Source organism: Meles meles, chromosome 20 (assembly GCF_922984935.1).
Source record: "Meles meles chromosome 20, mMelMel3.1 paternal haplotype, whole genome shotgun sequence".
Taxonomy (NCBI): Eukaryota; Metazoa; Chordata; class Mammalia; order Carnivora; family Mustelidae; genus Meles; species Meles meles.
Window position 1 is genome coordinate 8176746 of NC_060085.1, and position 15026 is coordinate 8191771.

General features: G+C 58.1%; 1 protein-coding gene across 6 annotated transcripts in view; it reads right to left on the reverse strand.

Moving 5' to 3' along the window:
- Window positions 1–1573: 1573 nt before the first annotated feature.
- Window positions 1574–15026, reverse strand: part of DOCK6 (dedicator of cytokinesis 6) — a 43186-nt gene continuing 29733 nt past the window's right edge. For all 6 annotated transcript variants that reach the window (XM_045991114.1, XM_045991113.1, XM_045991117.1 and 3 more), the window contains 23 exons: window positions 14802–14972; window positions 14315–14454; window positions 14048–14217; window positions 12025–12185; window positions 11272–11454; window positions 10834–10960; window positions 10420–10504; window positions 10203–10299; window positions 9929–10063; window positions 9481–9633; window positions 9121–9279; window positions 8854–8954; window positions 8163–8355; window positions 7917–8060; window positions 5484–5615; window positions 5377–5391; window positions 3952–4077; window positions 3764–3853; window positions 3208–3444; window positions 2829–2972; window positions 2640–2746; window positions 2227–2388; window positions 1574–1821 (listed from right to left, as the gene is read on the reverse strand). In XM_045991114.1, the coding sequence (XP_045847070.1) occupies window positions 1779–1821; window positions 2227–2388; window positions 2640–2746; window positions 2829–2972; window positions 3208–3444; window positions 3764–3853; window positions 3952–4077; window positions 5377–5391; window positions 5484–5615; window positions 7917–8060; window positions 8163–8355; window positions 8854–8954; window positions 9121–9279; window positions 9481–9633; window positions 9929–10063; window positions 10203–10299; window positions 10420–10504; window positions 10834–10960; window positions 11272–11454; window positions 12025–12185; window positions 14048–14217; window positions 14315–14454; window positions 14802–14972 (3075 nt within the window). In that variant the 3' untranslated portion in view covers window positions 1574–1778. The remainder of the gene's footprint in view (window positions 1822–2226; window positions 2389–2639; window positions 2747–2828; window positions 2973–3207; window positions 3445–3763; window positions 3854–3951; window positions 4078–5376; window positions 5392–5483; window positions 5616–7916; window positions 8061–8162; window positions 8356–8853; window positions 8955–9120; window positions 9280–9480; window positions 9634–9928; window positions 10064–10202; window positions 10300–10419; window positions 10505–10833; window positions 10961–11271; window positions 11455–12024; window positions 12186–14047; window positions 14218–14314; window positions 14455–14801; window positions 14973–15026) is intronic.

Below are 15026 nucleotides of genomic sequence, written 5' to 3' on the forward strand. Positions count from 1 at the left end.
ATGTCCGGCGGGGTCTCCCTGAAGCCCTCCCTCCCAGCCAAACCCGGACGTCTCTGGGGTCTCCCCGCTCCAAAGATGGGGGCAAGGATGGCCCCGCCCTGTGCGGGGGGGGCGGGGCCTGCGGGGTCCCGGGCTAATGGCAAACAGCTGCCGCTCCCCACGCCGGCCCAGCCGCCAGGCCGAGGCCCAGCCCGGCCGGACGCCCGGACGCCTTCCCGCCGTCTGGGGCCTGGCTCGGCTGGCCACCGAGGAGGGCGAGCGGGGACAGAGCGGGGGTAGAGAGATAGACAGGAGGACCGAGATGGGAGAAAGAGGCAGAAGGAGGGCAGTGATGCGGGAAAGGGGCAGGGCGAGGAGTACAGACGGAGGAGGATGCGGCCGGGGGAGAGAAGCAGGGACGAAGTCAAAGACGGGGAGGGGACAGAGACGCGGGGAACCAGACATTCAAAGTCCGAAAAGTTTGGACTTAGACGGTGGAGTTGGAGGCAGCGGCTCGTAGAGAACGGCGAGGTCGCGCCCCGGGATTGGGGGTGGGTGGGATGGGGAACCACGCTCGAACCCCGAAGCGGACTCGAACCCCGACCCAACCTCAGGTCCTACTCGCCTCGCGCGCTCCAGCCGCCGCCGTCCCAGCGTCCCGCCGCCCGTGCGTCCTCCGCGCGCCACCGCCCGGCCGCCCGGCCCTCGGCAGTGGCTCCGCCCCCGCCCTGCCCACTCCGGGCCGGCCCCGCCCCCAGCCGCCAGCAGCCCGGGCCGCCGTGGAGGGGGGGATGCCGGGAGAAGGCGATCGCACCTGGACCGCAGGTGTGTGTGTGTGTGTGTGCGCGCGCGTGCGCTAAAGGGGTCCGGTATCGTCCTCCCGCCCCTCCTCCCGGAGTCCCAGGGGCACGATCCCCGCCACCGCTGCAGCTGGGCGCTGCGGGGGGCGGGAGGGGGCGGGGCTGGCCGAGGCCCAGCTCCGGGAGGGCGCGGGCGGTGGAGGCGGCGGGAGGTCACCCCTCCCCCCACCAACCCGCCGCCCGAGGGCTGGAAGCGGCCCAGCAAAGGCCTGGTACGGAGTGGTGGCGTGACTGCCGCGGGGTGGGCACTGGGGCTGGGTCAGTGCGACGCTGCGCAGGGAATGGCTAAACCGGACCTGGGCCCCAGTCCCCACCAAGCCAATAACTGCCTGGTGCCCCAGTTTCCCCACCTGTAATACGAGGTTAAGAATGCTTCCTACCTGATAATGGCATTGAGAAAATTCACTACTAGGAGGCAGGGGCCTAATGGAGGTCCCTCAGGCAAAAAGGCCCCATAAATGGGACGGGTGGCTTTTTAGGAGCCATTTAGTGCAGGGCTGAGTACTGGCCCAAGGGCATAATTAATGTTACTATTATTCCCCATGGGGATGTGACATTATTTGTGTGTTGCTTTCTCTACCAGAATGTCAGCCCCAGGAGGGCAGGAATTTGCATCTGGTGTCACTGCTGTGTTTCTGGCACCCAGTGAGGTCTCAGAGTCTGTCACAAAGATCACGGGGTGTGGATAGACGGTGTGCCCATGACCCAGCTCCCAGGATTCACACCGAACAGGCTGCTTATGAAAACCACTTTAAATTAGAAAAGGTAAGAGGCATCAGTGCACACAGATGGGAACAGAGGGAGGAACAGAGGGCCCAGCCCCATGTGAATATGATCACCCCAGAGCCCAGTGCGCAGCTGGGGGAGAATCCCAGGAAGGCATGGACAGTGGAGGCCAGGGTGATGGTTCTTCTGGGTGTGGCTTCAGGCCACCTGGGCTCAGAGGTCGGCCTTCCGGAAACTTGCTCTGTTCAAGGAGTTCCTGGGGGAGGGATGAGATGGGTCAACATGGCCAACTCCATAGTACTCATCAGCCTCCCCAACCCCCTTCTAAAGATCCTTCTAGGGATTCTGGTCCTTTCCCATCCATTCTGCTCTGGCCACGAGTTCACAGAATCTCTTTTGGAATCTTCCACCAAAGCTAGTAATTGTGCCCATTTTATAGATGTGGAAATCACGGCCCAGGAAGATGAAGTCACAGGTCTGGGAAATGACCTAGCAGGATTCCCAAGTGGCTGCCAGGAGCCTGCCCAGCCTGCATGCATGTCCCCATAGTTGCATGTTGGTGCCAAGCTGTGAGCATGCGTGTTGACAGGCATGTGTAGGACAACACCCGTCTGTGCCCGCCTCTGCCCTCTCGATGGCCGGGGGAGGCCGGGTCAGGCACCTGAGGCCCGCAGTGGTGGGCGCCAGCAGCTGGGGCAGGCGCTGGGTGAGCAGCGGCTGCAGAGCCTCCCGCAGGCGAGAATAATTCCGCTCTAGCTCCCGGTGGTACTCCTTCTGGTCGGGTCCTATCAGGGCCTTGTTCTTCCGCAGGGCATCCTCACACCTGAGAGACAGATGGCAGAAGAGGCTCAGCGGCTGGCAGTCAGGAGAAAGCAAGACTGGAGAGGTGGGGGGCGGTCCGGAAGCAGGGACGGGAGTGGCAGGAGCTATAATGCGGGTCGGCTAGGTGGAGGAGACTTCAGGAGAACCAGAGAGGCGGGAGTGCCATATTGGACATCCTGGCTACAGAGAGGCTGTATGACGTCAGGAAGGCAAAGAGCCCGTGGTTGGGGGGCTCGGAGGGGTCAGGCCTACTTCTTGCAGAAGTCCTTGAAACACAGCCGCAGCTTGTTGTGATGCCTGAAGAGCTTGGGGTCTTCTGGGATCTCGGCCAAAAATACCTGGGCCACCTCCAGGGGACCCTGCCGGGGGAGAGGGGCTCATGAGCGTGTCCGCATGGCCCCGCGGGTGCCTCAGGCGGCCTGCCCGCCTCACTGGCTGTACCTGGTTCACCGTGGGCCCCACAGAGCCCTGTAGCACCATCTGTAGCATCTTGGCATCGGGCGGGTCCTGCTCGGTGGCGAAGGCCAGCTCCCGTGTCTTCTTCTGCATGTCCTCGATGGCCACCTCCACCGGAGTCAGCACCGTCTGGGGGGAGGGGGGAGGGGGCCGGGCGTTGGCCGGCAGTGGCTGTGGCCTGCAGATGTCCCGAGCCCAGCCAGCCCAGGGCAGCCTGGCCCCCTGCTGGGGGTGGAGAGGGCTTCCAAGAGGCTGTCAGGAACAGGGCGTGGGGATGTCTGCCTGCCTGGGTCTGGGGTAACCGGGCCTCCCCTGATCTTGGGTCGTGGCCTTTCCCCTCCCAGGGTCCGGGGCCTCTGCCCACCTCCTCCCGGTGGCACACGCGGATTCGCGTCTTGATGTAGGGGAAGGCGTGGTCTGTGCTGAGCAGGGTCTTGCGTTTGTGCTGTTCCGGCAGCTCCCCGTGTGCACGGCCGTCGGGTGTGAAGGGCGTGCAGAACAGGAAGGTGCGCAGCCCGTAGTTGCGGTCGAAGTACGTCACCCGGTCCTTGAGCTCGTAGGTGTCGAAGTGCGGTTCCACGTAAGTGATCTGGATGTAGGCCTGGGACGCGGGGCTCAGGTATGAGGCTCCCACAGCCCCAGTACACACACTTGGGGCTTGCCAGCCTCCCTGCAGGGCCCCATCCCTGGAGAGAGGGGATTTGGACCTCCTTGGGTCTGGGAGCTTTAAATCTGGGGTTCCCACAGTTCCCGAAGCCTCGATGTTCGAGAAACTCCCAAGGAGAAGGATTTGGGGTTCCCCAGGGAGATAAGCTCTGAAGTGTGCCAGAGATAGGATTTGAGGGTCCCCAGGAAGTAGTATTTTTGAGTCTCCCTGAAGATAGGATTTGGGGGTTCCCGGGATGGTCAGGAGCCCTCACCTTCTGTGGGTCAAGCTTGGTCTTGTCCACGGGGTTCGAATCTTTAACAATCTCGACCACGTCCTCCCCAAACCTCTCCGTGTAGAACTCCTGGGGACACGGGGCTGACTCGGGGCCGCAGAGGAGCAGCAGCCCTCACGCCACCCCAGCACAGCCCAGTGCCCGTCTACCCCCTACCGCCGACGTGCCTCCAGCCGGTGTGAGATCTCAGCCAGCTTGGTGATGGATGGCTCCTTATACACAAACTCCTGCTCGTCCAGGTCGCCGAAGCGGGCACCATAGAAGCCCACACGGAAGTACGTCCCGAACACGCGCTGCATCTGTGAGAAGGGGAGCTGTGGCCCGGGACGCCTCTCTGGAGGCCCCCTTGCCCCGGGCATGCATGGTCCTGAGCCCCACGGGCTGAAGAGGTGGGCAGGGCCAGGGAAACCCTAAGAACATTCGGTCACAGTCATAGTCAGGGGGACCCTGAGACCCAGACAATGGCCAGCTGCCCACACCCTCCCTCTTTCTCCCCACCCTTTGTTTCCTGGCTCCCCCAAATCTTTGTTTTCATTCAACACAAGCCCTTGCTTTCTGTTGATCCCTCTCGTCCCATGCAGTTCTTCAGAGTCTGGATCTCAGTATGAAATCAGGACTAAGGCTCTATTGCTTACCGCTGCGTCCTCGATGCCTACGGGGCTGGGTATACAGTAGGTGCTCAATAAATGCTTAAGTGGTTGAGGAAATGCACAGCCCTCTGGGACAGAGACTCTGTCTCCCTAGTTCCAGGGCACCCCCCCCTTCCCAACCAGGTATACCACCCTCTGCCAGAAAGGAAGAGGGAAGCTCCATGTTCACTCACCAAGGCCGATCCAGGCAGAATGGGGCGGGCAGAAGGGTATTGGTAGGGAAGGGAGACACAAAGTCATGGGAGAGGTCAGAGGTAAGAGCCCCCAATCCCCAGGGTCCTGGTTATGCTGCCCCATGAGTACCATTCTTCGGGCAGAGGCCAGAGATCCGGGGAAGGAGGGGACCTGCCCGTCCTACCCGGCCCCCACCCAGCCCTCCCATCTTGGCTCTGGGTTCCTGCCTTCTTTGGCCAGAAAATTCTCCCCAAACTAGGAGATGCCTAAAAATAGACCTAAGTGGGGGAGAGGCGGGAGAGGGGGAGCATGAGATGGCAATGAGGAGCAGAGATCCTGGGAGAAGCTGGGGGAGACCGTGAGAGACAGAGACCCAGAGACCCAGAGAAAGAGAGTGTGTGTGTGAGCAAGACAGGGAGGCAAAGAAACAGGGAAAGAGACCACAAGACAGAGACAAGAAGGAACACAGAGACAGACAAGAAGGGAGTCAGAGCCCCCCCTTACAGGCAGTGACCAAGCTGGCCCTGCCCGAGGGAGGGGTGTCTCTGGAGAGCTCCCAGCTGGGTGAGTCACAGGCTGCCCTCGGGATCTGGGATAGGGAGGGGGGCCTGGGGGAATGGGGGAAGCAGAGGGTGCGTCACTGCCCACTAAGCACCAGCCCCTGTGGCCAGGCAGCCATGTTCCTCCAGCGCCCTCTGGTGGTCCCTGACCACTGCTGACCAGCCATCATGGGGGCCCCAGAGGCAGGTGGCCACGGGGCTGACTCACCTCCCAGCCAGAGCTCTGTGGGGGATAGAAGGATCAGCGTCAGCTGAGCTGTGGTAAGACGGGAGGTGGGGCCAAGGGCAGGGTCTGGGAGGGCATCCTGGGCCCACCTGGTGCATGATCTTGGTGAAGGCCTCCTGCAGTTTGCCATGCACGGCAGCCAGCTTCTTGTAGTCTCGGTGGGCTTCCAGGATGGGGATAAGGGTCTTGTAGACCTCGTTCACTGCCTCGTAGAGCCCGCCCTGGTGGTGGGGGCACATCAAGATTCCCAGCATCCTCCCTAGCTCTCTCTCCTGCCTGGAACAGCCCACCATCTGTACAACTACCCATGCTCTGGAGCTCCATCTTTCATCACCTCCTCCAGGAAGCCCACCCTGACCACCCCGCCCTAGATAGGACACGTCTTTCCACTCAGCCCCCACAGATCCCTAAGTGGTCTCTACCATGCTTACTACAGACTGGGTGCCGTGTACATCTGTATTTTACCCATGTTCCTTCATCTGTGGGAGGAAGTTTTTTTTTTGTTTTTTGTTTTTTTCATTTCTCAGAGGGAAAACTAGAACTCAGAGACATGGCTCCCCAGGGCCAGGACCTGAACACCAGCCCTTTTGGCTTGGTGCCCAAGACCTCCACACCCAGCTACCTCCTGGGACATGGTAATGGCTGCTCCTAAGTGCCCCTCACCCACAGCTGGTACCAGCATCGAGCCGGGCACACACCAGACACCCTGGAACATTTGGTGGCCAACTGGGAGAGGTCTGTGTCTACTGTCTGATTTATTCCCAAGGCTTTTGTTTCTGAGCCTTTAACACAATGACTATAATGAAAACCCCTCTAATGGGGCTGGCAGCACAGGAAAGATTTCTCGCTGGAAAAACCTGACCTTGAATCTGAGCAGGGCTCTGGATCTGATCACCAGTTCCCATAAACACGGGAGAGTGAGGAACAGGTAAAGCAACACCACAGGGATGCAACCAGAGCCCAGGCTGGGACAGAAAACCCCTTGGAACAAAGCTGAGGTCCCAACAAGTGAAATGCAGGGGGAAAAACCCAATTGCTTTCACACAAGCAAGCCAACTAGAGAAAACCTTTTTAGAGCAGTGGACAATACAACATCTGGGCCTCGACCTATTAAGGAAAACATTAAAAACCCTATTGTAAAAAGTAGGGAACTGAAGCCCTCTCATTCTTGTTTTCTTTCTTTGATTCAAAGAGCCTTAAGAGACTTGTCAGTCACAGCCACTGTGGGTTTTACATGAATCCTGATCTGAACAAATCAACTGCAAAAAGAAAATGGTTTCGAGATCGTCAGGGACATCTAAGCCTGGACTGGTATTAAAGAGTTGCACAAAACGATTTAATCAGGGACACCTGAGTGGTGGCTCAGTTGGTTAAGCTGCTGCCTTCGGCTCAGGTCATGATCCCAGGGTCCTGACATCGAGTCCCACATTGGGCTCTTTGCTTGGTGGGGAGCCTGCTTCTCTCTCTGCCTCTGCCTGCTTGTGCGCTCTCCTTCTCTGACAAATAAATAAATAAAATCTTTAAAAAAATAAAAAGGATTTCATCAGTGAGGCTGCACGGAGAGGTATTGTGCAGGTGACAGTGTGAGTGGTAGGGTTTGTTTTAAGCTGGAACTTCTCTGACTCCCAACACACACAGGGATCTCTGAGATCTTGTCGAAATAAAGGGTTCAGAGGGTTGGAGGGCCCAGGACTCCGCATTTATAACAAGCCTCCAGCCGATGACCATGCTGCTGGTCCTCAGACCACACTGAGTAGGCAAGTTTTGAAAAAAAAAAAAAAAAAAAAAAAAGTGCCTGGGTGGCTCAGTGGGTTAAAGCCTCTGCCTTCGGGTCATGATCCCAGAGTCCTGGGATCGAGTCCCACATTAGGCTCTCTGCTTGGCGGGGAGCCTGCTTCCTCCTCTCTCTCTGCCTGCCTCTCTGACTACTTGGGATCTCTGTCTGTCAAATAAATAAATTAAAAAAAACCCCAAAAACAAAACTCCAGCTGAACAGTCATGTTGGGTTTCATCTATCAATTTGAAAATTAAGAGCTTATCCTTTTTATATACCAAAAAACCTGAAAATTAAGATCTTGTCTTTCGATGTATATACAAAAAAAGAAGGGAGGAAAAAAAATGCCATCAAAAACCAAAAACCAAAACCAAAAAGGCAAAGAGGAGATGAAACGAGAGAGTCAAGACTGGTGGTTGCTGAATTCGAGCACTGGCCGTGGGGACGGAGGGAGGCGCAAACTTTTACGTGTGCTCAAACTTTTCTCGAATAAAAAAAAAATTAAACAGCAGCTGGAGGTACGGAAAGCTAACTATGTCCAGGCCACGTGTGACGGGTTTTACAGGGAGAGAGGCAGGTAACCCGAGCTCGTGAAGGTCCCCGTTGTCCTCAGGCAGTCCCTGGCCCAGAAAGGGAGCCGGCAGCAGCTTCACCTGGAGCCTCCGGGAGCAGGTACCGGCCGGTCGGCGGATCTGATGACACCAGCCCGGCCCGAACCCCGCGTCCCGCGGCCCCCCGCAGGCCTCACCATGGTGAAGTAGGCGGCCGCCTGCTCCAGCAGCCCCACCAGCCCCAGCTCTGTGAAGTGCTTCCCGGAGCAGAAGCCCTCCTCGTCGGGCGACAGGATGTCGTCGGAGATGGCAGACTCCTCCAGCACGTTGGACGAGATGTTCTGGGGTGGGAGGTGGCATCAGGCCCCCAGCCCGCGGGTGTCACGCCCTGCTCATCGCACACACACCCCCCCCCCCCGCACCCCCCACCCCCAGCAGCTCACCTGGAAGGAAACGCAGCCCACAGGCAGGTAGCGGCTGTCCTCCAGCAGGGCGAGGTACTCGGCCACCAGAGCGGCGGCGTGCACCATGCACTGGGCGGCCTCCGCGTGGTTGCCCAGCTCCGCGTGCTTCCCCGCCATGTTCTGCAGCCACGTCAGCCGCAGGTCGGGGGAGCCCTGGTAGCCGCGGGCAATCCTGGCATTCAGGTGGGGGGTGGTGAGGGGGGATAGGGACTCGCCCAGCCCCCACTGCCGGCCCCTCACGGGTCCGCCCCCTTTACTGGTTACCCCACCCTCAGGGCCGTGCACCAGCCAGGCTCCTCAGCTGGAATGGGAGGCCACGCCCCCGTTCCCCTTGCTTCTGCGCCCCCCACCCCCGCCACCATGCACCAGGCCACCACCTCCCGTCCCCCGCCTCCCACTCCCCTACTTCCTCCCAAACACCCCTCACCTCTCCTCCGAATCACTTGTTCCCGGACCGTCACCGGTCGGCACCTCACCTGTCTCTCCCACCTGTGCCCCTCACGTGTCCTTACTCCCCTCTGTCGTCCTCCAGTCATGTTCGTCTGGCACCCTTCACAGCGTTCACTCACCTTGCCCTCCCCTTGCTTGTGCCCCCTCCTGCCCGCCCACTGCTCCCTCTCCCCACCTGCCGTGGGTGGGGGCACTGGAGGGCCCACCCGGCCCCCCTCACCTGTACATGAGATCAATGAGCATCTCCGGGTCCTCCTGGTGCTCCTTCATCTTCACCGTGTCCGTCAGGATCATGTGCAAGTTGAACATCAGGTCCTGGACCTGGAATGGGGGGGTGGAGGGGGGAACGGCCGGGGACGATGAGGGCATCACGACATGCCCGACAGCCTCAGTGGTGGGGCAGGGCTGGGGGTGGGGGGCGGGTGGCAAAGCCGGCGGGGCAAAGACACTGGCTGAGGAAGGCGTGGTGGGGGCCCGGCGGTGTCACCTGCTCGGCGAAGGTGCTGTCCCGCAGCCCCACGTCCTCCTCGGCGTAGGTGAGGATGGTCTTGAGTGACCGTCTCAGGTGCTCTTCGCTGAAGCTCTGCGTCGTCCCCACTAGGGACGACAGCGACATGGTCACTTGCATCTTCACGCGGGCAAAGTTCTATGAGGAGCCGGGAGGGACCAGCACACTTGTGAGCCCGGGACCCTCACCCCCGGGGCCCGTTCCTCCTGCCCCCTCCTTCCCTCCCGCCCCCCATCAACTGCACCCACCCTCTCTGGCTGGCTGCCCTCCCTCACCGGCGCCTCGAATCAGCCAGCCATGCCCTCCGATGTTCAACCTCCACCTGCCGCTCCCACTTACGTTGCCGATCTCGAAATTCTGGCGCATGAGGAGGTAGAGCGAGGCGCTGGCGTGCGTGCGGATGGTGCTGACGCGGCTGCCGCAGTGTCGCAGGAGCCTCAGGCAGAGGTCGGCGCACAGCTCGGTGTCCTCCTCGAACAGCAGCTCTGGGAACTGTCCCCCCAGGGCCACACAGGCACAGGTCAGCCCCTTCCCCTTGTGGCACAGAAGGTCCCACATGGGGACTTTGGCAGGGGCATCAGTGTCCTGCCCCCTCTGGCCAAGCACAGCGGGCTTCAGAATCAGACGCTGTGTGACCCCGGGTGAGTGACTCTGCCACTCTGATCCTCAGCTCCCCTCTCCGGAAATGATGGCTACGGAGTGTGTCTCACGAAGTTGCTGAGCACACGGCAGGGGCTCAGTTGGCTACAGCGATCCCTCAGAGCCCTGCCTGTCGAGCGGGGCTTACCTTGGATACCAGGGCTCGCTGTGTGGCCAAGCCGTGCTGCAGGAAGAGGGCGCTCTGGGCGCTGCCCAGACTATACAGGACAACCTTCAGCACGGCCCCCAAGATGCTCTCCCGGGCCTCCGACAGCATCACTGTCTGTAGGGGGGTCGGGGGTGGGGGAAGGGAGTCAGAAATCCAGCTGTTCAGGACTGAGCTGCTTCCAGGGTCAGGAGTCAGAGATCACAAAGCATAGCAGTGGTGTCAGAGGTCAGGGACATGCTGGCTCGAGCCCTACCTGCACGATGATCTCCAGTGTATCTAAAACCACCAGGCTGGTCTCAGTTGCCAGGTTCCCGTCCACCAAGGCCTCATGTTCCATTTCATCCTTGGTCCTGGAGGAGATGGGACACGGTTGGGCGCTGAGCTCGCTCCCCCTCCCTTAAGTGCTTTAGGGGCCCCCATTCTCTGGAAACTGGTTGGACCCCAGCAAACGACTTCCTGCCCACACCCACTTGTCCACACGATCCGAGGTCTGTCTCCAGTGCGTAACGCTCTTCCGCCAGCGTACGTTCTCCTGATTTCCAAACGGGCTCCTCTCTGAGAGGTGCAGGTGTGTGTTCCCAGATGCGCAAAAACATAGGACACGCAACCATGAGACGTGCTCAGGCATTAAGGTACACGTGGGACAACCCATGAGGACACCGGGTGACCCATGTACATGCTAAGGAAACACAGTTAAACACGAATGACATGAAAATGGACAGGGAGCACAGATGTGCGTGCACGGGGACGACGTGCGCACTTCTTTCTGGGGAAGGTGAGGCAGACACAGAGGTACGGATGCCCTCTTCTTGGGGTCCGTCAGACAAAGGCTGGGAGCAGCCAGGGCGGGGGGGGGACGTGCACAGGGTATATCCTCCTCTCACCACGACTCCGCCGGACCATCTCCTGTCGTGCCCCAATGGTGCCCAGGATGGCTTCCTCCAGACGAGCCTTCATGTCCAGTGACTTCTTAAACGTGAGGCTGTTGATGCGCTCAAAGGCCTTTTTCCCCTGTGAGGACAGAGAACAGGGTTCAGCGCTGACTCTGCCCTTTCCTGTGGGACCTGGGCTGCTTGGTCACACTCATTCAGCCTTTTCTGACCTCCAGGATCATGTGCTTGGAGACACAGCTCTCCCCCTTTCCTGCAAGGTCTTAGCCCATTCCCAGTTCAACTCATGAAGACAACTGTCCCTTCGCTCTTTGGCTAAGCCCAGAAACGGCCCAGCCCTTGACCCTCAAACCCACAGGCACCTGTGTGTGAAGAAGGTTCACCTCTGCCCTGTCCACCCACTCAATCCCCAGGCCCACCCCACCCCCATACCTTGTACTCAAAGGCAGCCAGGCAAAGGTAAAGCAAGTCCAAGAGGCGACCCAGCTGAGGGAGGGCAAGGTCAGCGGCCCAGCGCTGCAGGAGGGCCGGCTCGGCGTTCTTCAGTACCCAGAGCACACACACCAGTAAGGTCCGGCTGGACTCGGCAGAGAGGGGACAGCCTGAGCGAGAAGCCTGGGGACAGACAGGGGAGAGGGTGCTCAGAAGGGACGGAGTTGACTCTCATGTCCTCCACACCGTGATGAGCACTGCCCTATCAGAACATCCTTATGGGGGCGCCTGGGTGGCTCAGTGGGTTAAGCCTCTGCCTTCGGCTCAGGTCATGATCTCAGGGTCCTGGGATCGAGCCCCACATCGGGCTCTCTGCTCAGTGGGGAGCCTGCTTCCCCCTCTCACTGCCTCTCTGCCTACTTGTGATCTCTCTGTGTCAAATAAATAAGTAAAATCTTAAAAAACAAACAAACGGGGCGCCTGGGTGGCTCAGTGGATTAAGCCGCTGCCTTCGGCTCAGGTCATGATCTCAGGGTCCTGGGATCGAGCCCCGCGTCAGGCTCTCTGCTCCACGGGGAGCCTGCTTCCTCCTCTCTCTCTGCCTGCTTGAAATCTCTGTCTGTCAAATAAATAAATAAAATCTTTAAAAAAAAATAAAAAATAAAATAAAAAACAAACAAACAAACAAATATCCTTACATAATTTCTATTACCAGGCTGGATGGGTGACTCTGGGGACCAGCGCCATACTCACTGCCACTGGGCCCTGGGAGATGCTGGCCCGGGAGCCGGGGGCTAGGGGCCCACCAGCGATGGCCATGGCCACTGAAGGGTTGATGGTGCCTCCGATGTCCCCTTCCCCTTCTGTGTCTGAGTCAAGCATCGAGGCCAGTCTTGACCGTTGACCTGGGCCCTCTGGGGGCAGGAAGAGGGGGACAGAAGAATGAGCCCTTGCTAAGTACTTTCTCGATCTCATAGCCTAGCTCAAAGTTTGCCTCCTCAGGGAAGCCTTCCCTTCTACCACTCCCTTCTACCCCAGACCAGGGTGAGGTCTCCAGGTATCTATTCTCAGAGCTCACTTTTTAGTGATAGATACATCTATCATACCATTGCCTGTAAGATGACAAAGGCCTGAACTCTATCTGCCCTGGCTGCTGCTACATGTTCGACACTCAGAATGTGGCCTGGCCCACAGGAGCCATAAATGTTGACTACGATGATGATGGGAACAGTGGCAGGAATAACAGTAATAGTAATTAATAATAAATGCTGCCGCTATAATTATAGCCATCAATGGGCACTTAGATAGAGTCTCCTATGTGCCAGGTGCCATTCTAAGGAGTTGGAAAATATTAACTCTTTTTTTTTTTTTGGAAAATATTAACTCTTAATCTTCAAAACAACCCTATGAGATAAATGCTTTTAGCATCCCCACTTTACGGATGAAGAAACTGAGGCACAGAGAGATTATGTCACTTGCCTGGGGTCACACAGCAGGTAAATGGTAGAGATGGGATTTTAACCTAAAGAGTCTGCTTCCAAACTCTAGGGTTTTAAAAGAGTCACCCCTATAGCTGCCCCCACCCCCAAAGGTCTCACCAGAGACAGGAGCTGCCAACAAATACAGAATGAGTATCACCCCAGAGAGTCTTGAGACAAAGCGCTGACTGAATTTAACGAAATCTCCAGCCCGGCTTAACCTAGCTCAGTTCCTGACCAGACTGAGGTGACCCTACCATTTTCCTCTCTTCATATGGGAGGGAAAGAGGAGCCGTCACTGGGAAAGGATGACACTGCCTCAGTCCCGACGGTTTGTTCACATACAACATCCAAAATACCATAACGAGTTGTAAGACATAGGACGAGGCAGGAAAATATAATTGATAAGGGAGAAAAACAGACAATAGAAGCAGGCACACAGATGATCAAATGTTGGAATTAGCAAACAAGGATGTTAATGTATGAATTGGCAGAAAAGATGGACAAACATGGGTAAAAAGACGGTAGATTTCAGTAGAGAACTGGGATCTACAAAACACACCAAAATGTCAAACGAACATTTTATAGCCGAAAAATATTAACATCTGAAATTCGGAACTCGTGGATGGGGTTAACAGAAGGCTGGACACAGCCAAAGAAGACAGAAGCAGTGAGCTCAAATACAGGCGAATGGAAAGTTTCCCAATTGAAAACGGAATGGAAACAGAACAGAGCACAGCAGTCACGTGAATGCACTCCATAGGTCTAACATACGTGCAATTGGAGTCCCAGAAGGAGAGAAGCGAGAAAATGAGGCAGAAAAAAAAATCCAAGAGGTAAAGACTGAGAATTTCTCCCAAATGACAAAGGGGATCCACTCAGAAATCCTAAGTCTGTGCTTCCAACTGTCCCCTGTCCCCCTGGTGCCAGGGAATGCTAATGGGGAGTGACTGAATGAACACGGGGCTCTGAACTTCCCCTCGCCCCAATGTTCCCTGCCTGCCCCTCCTCACTTTTCAGGGGGTGACAGTGTCCCAGTACGCTGCTCCCCAGATTTTCATATAACTCTAGGAAGTAGTGAATGTGACCACTGTCCCCATGTGATAGGTAAGAAACCTTTTGGCTCAGAGAAGTTAACGCCTTGCCTGGGGCTCCATAGCAGCACACTGGAACTTCTTCCTCTGTCCCCACCACCCATGCTTTTATTCCTAACCCTACTTCCTGCCCCTCCCGACACAGCTGGTGTGATCAGGGAAGCCCCTGGATCGTGCAGCCCTGGCCTGCCCCGGCCCACTGACCAGCAAAATCGTGCAGGCGTGGCAGCGTGTCCCGTGCGAGCGACAGCAGTGGCAGGTACAGCTCGGCCACACGGGCCTTCACAGAAGCCTCAGCATAGCGGGGGTCGGCGTCATGGCTACAGAGCAGACTGTGCACGGCGCTGATGGCCTTCTTGTGCAGCAGGGATGCCCTGTGGGGGGTGGTGGGGAGCAAGGAGCTCGGGTTGGAGCGGACATGTCTCCTGGACCTTTCCGCCAGCCTGGGGGCCAGAGCGGGCCTGTGCTCACCCCTCGGCCTCGGGCTCCAGGGCCAGCGCCAATTCTGTCAGCAGGAGCCCAGCCAGGAAGTGCTGCTGTCGGAACGGCCCACTCAGCTCGAACATGCTGGTTACCTTGGGGTCCGGGGCCTGGCTGGAGAAGGTGGAGCTCTGCAGACGGCAGGAAGAGAAAGCAGAGATGGCGGGAGCCAGGGGTCAAGGGTCGGAGGGGAGAGATTGGCGTTGACTACCATACGTGAGGTGACAGGGCCTGGAGGCAAAAGTCACAAGCCAGAAAAACACCAAATGGAACCCCAGGCGAGAATTAGGATTTAGAGGTGAGAAATAAGAAGCTGGTTCCCCGCTCCCACACAAGAAATTACCAAGAGTGGGGGTCAGAAGTGAAGGGTCCGACTACCTGGACAGCCTCCCACTCTGAAATGGGCCAATGAGGGAAGCGGGGCTGAAGGCGAGGGGTCGAAGGTCAAGAGGAGGAACCAGAAGTGAGGCCTGCGCACCTGGGAGGTGGTGGAGGATACAGAGGGCGAGGGCGAGGCTGGGGGCGACAGGGGGCAGCAGGGGAGGTTGAGGGTCACGTAGTGCTCGTGGCTGCACAGGATGCGGGTGAAGTCCATGCGCAGTGTCAGCAGCAACCCGGGGTTGGGGGCCGACTGCAGCCGCGCCGACACCTGTGGGGGAGGGGAGTCAGCGGGTGACCGTCACTGGCTCCACCCACTCCGCCC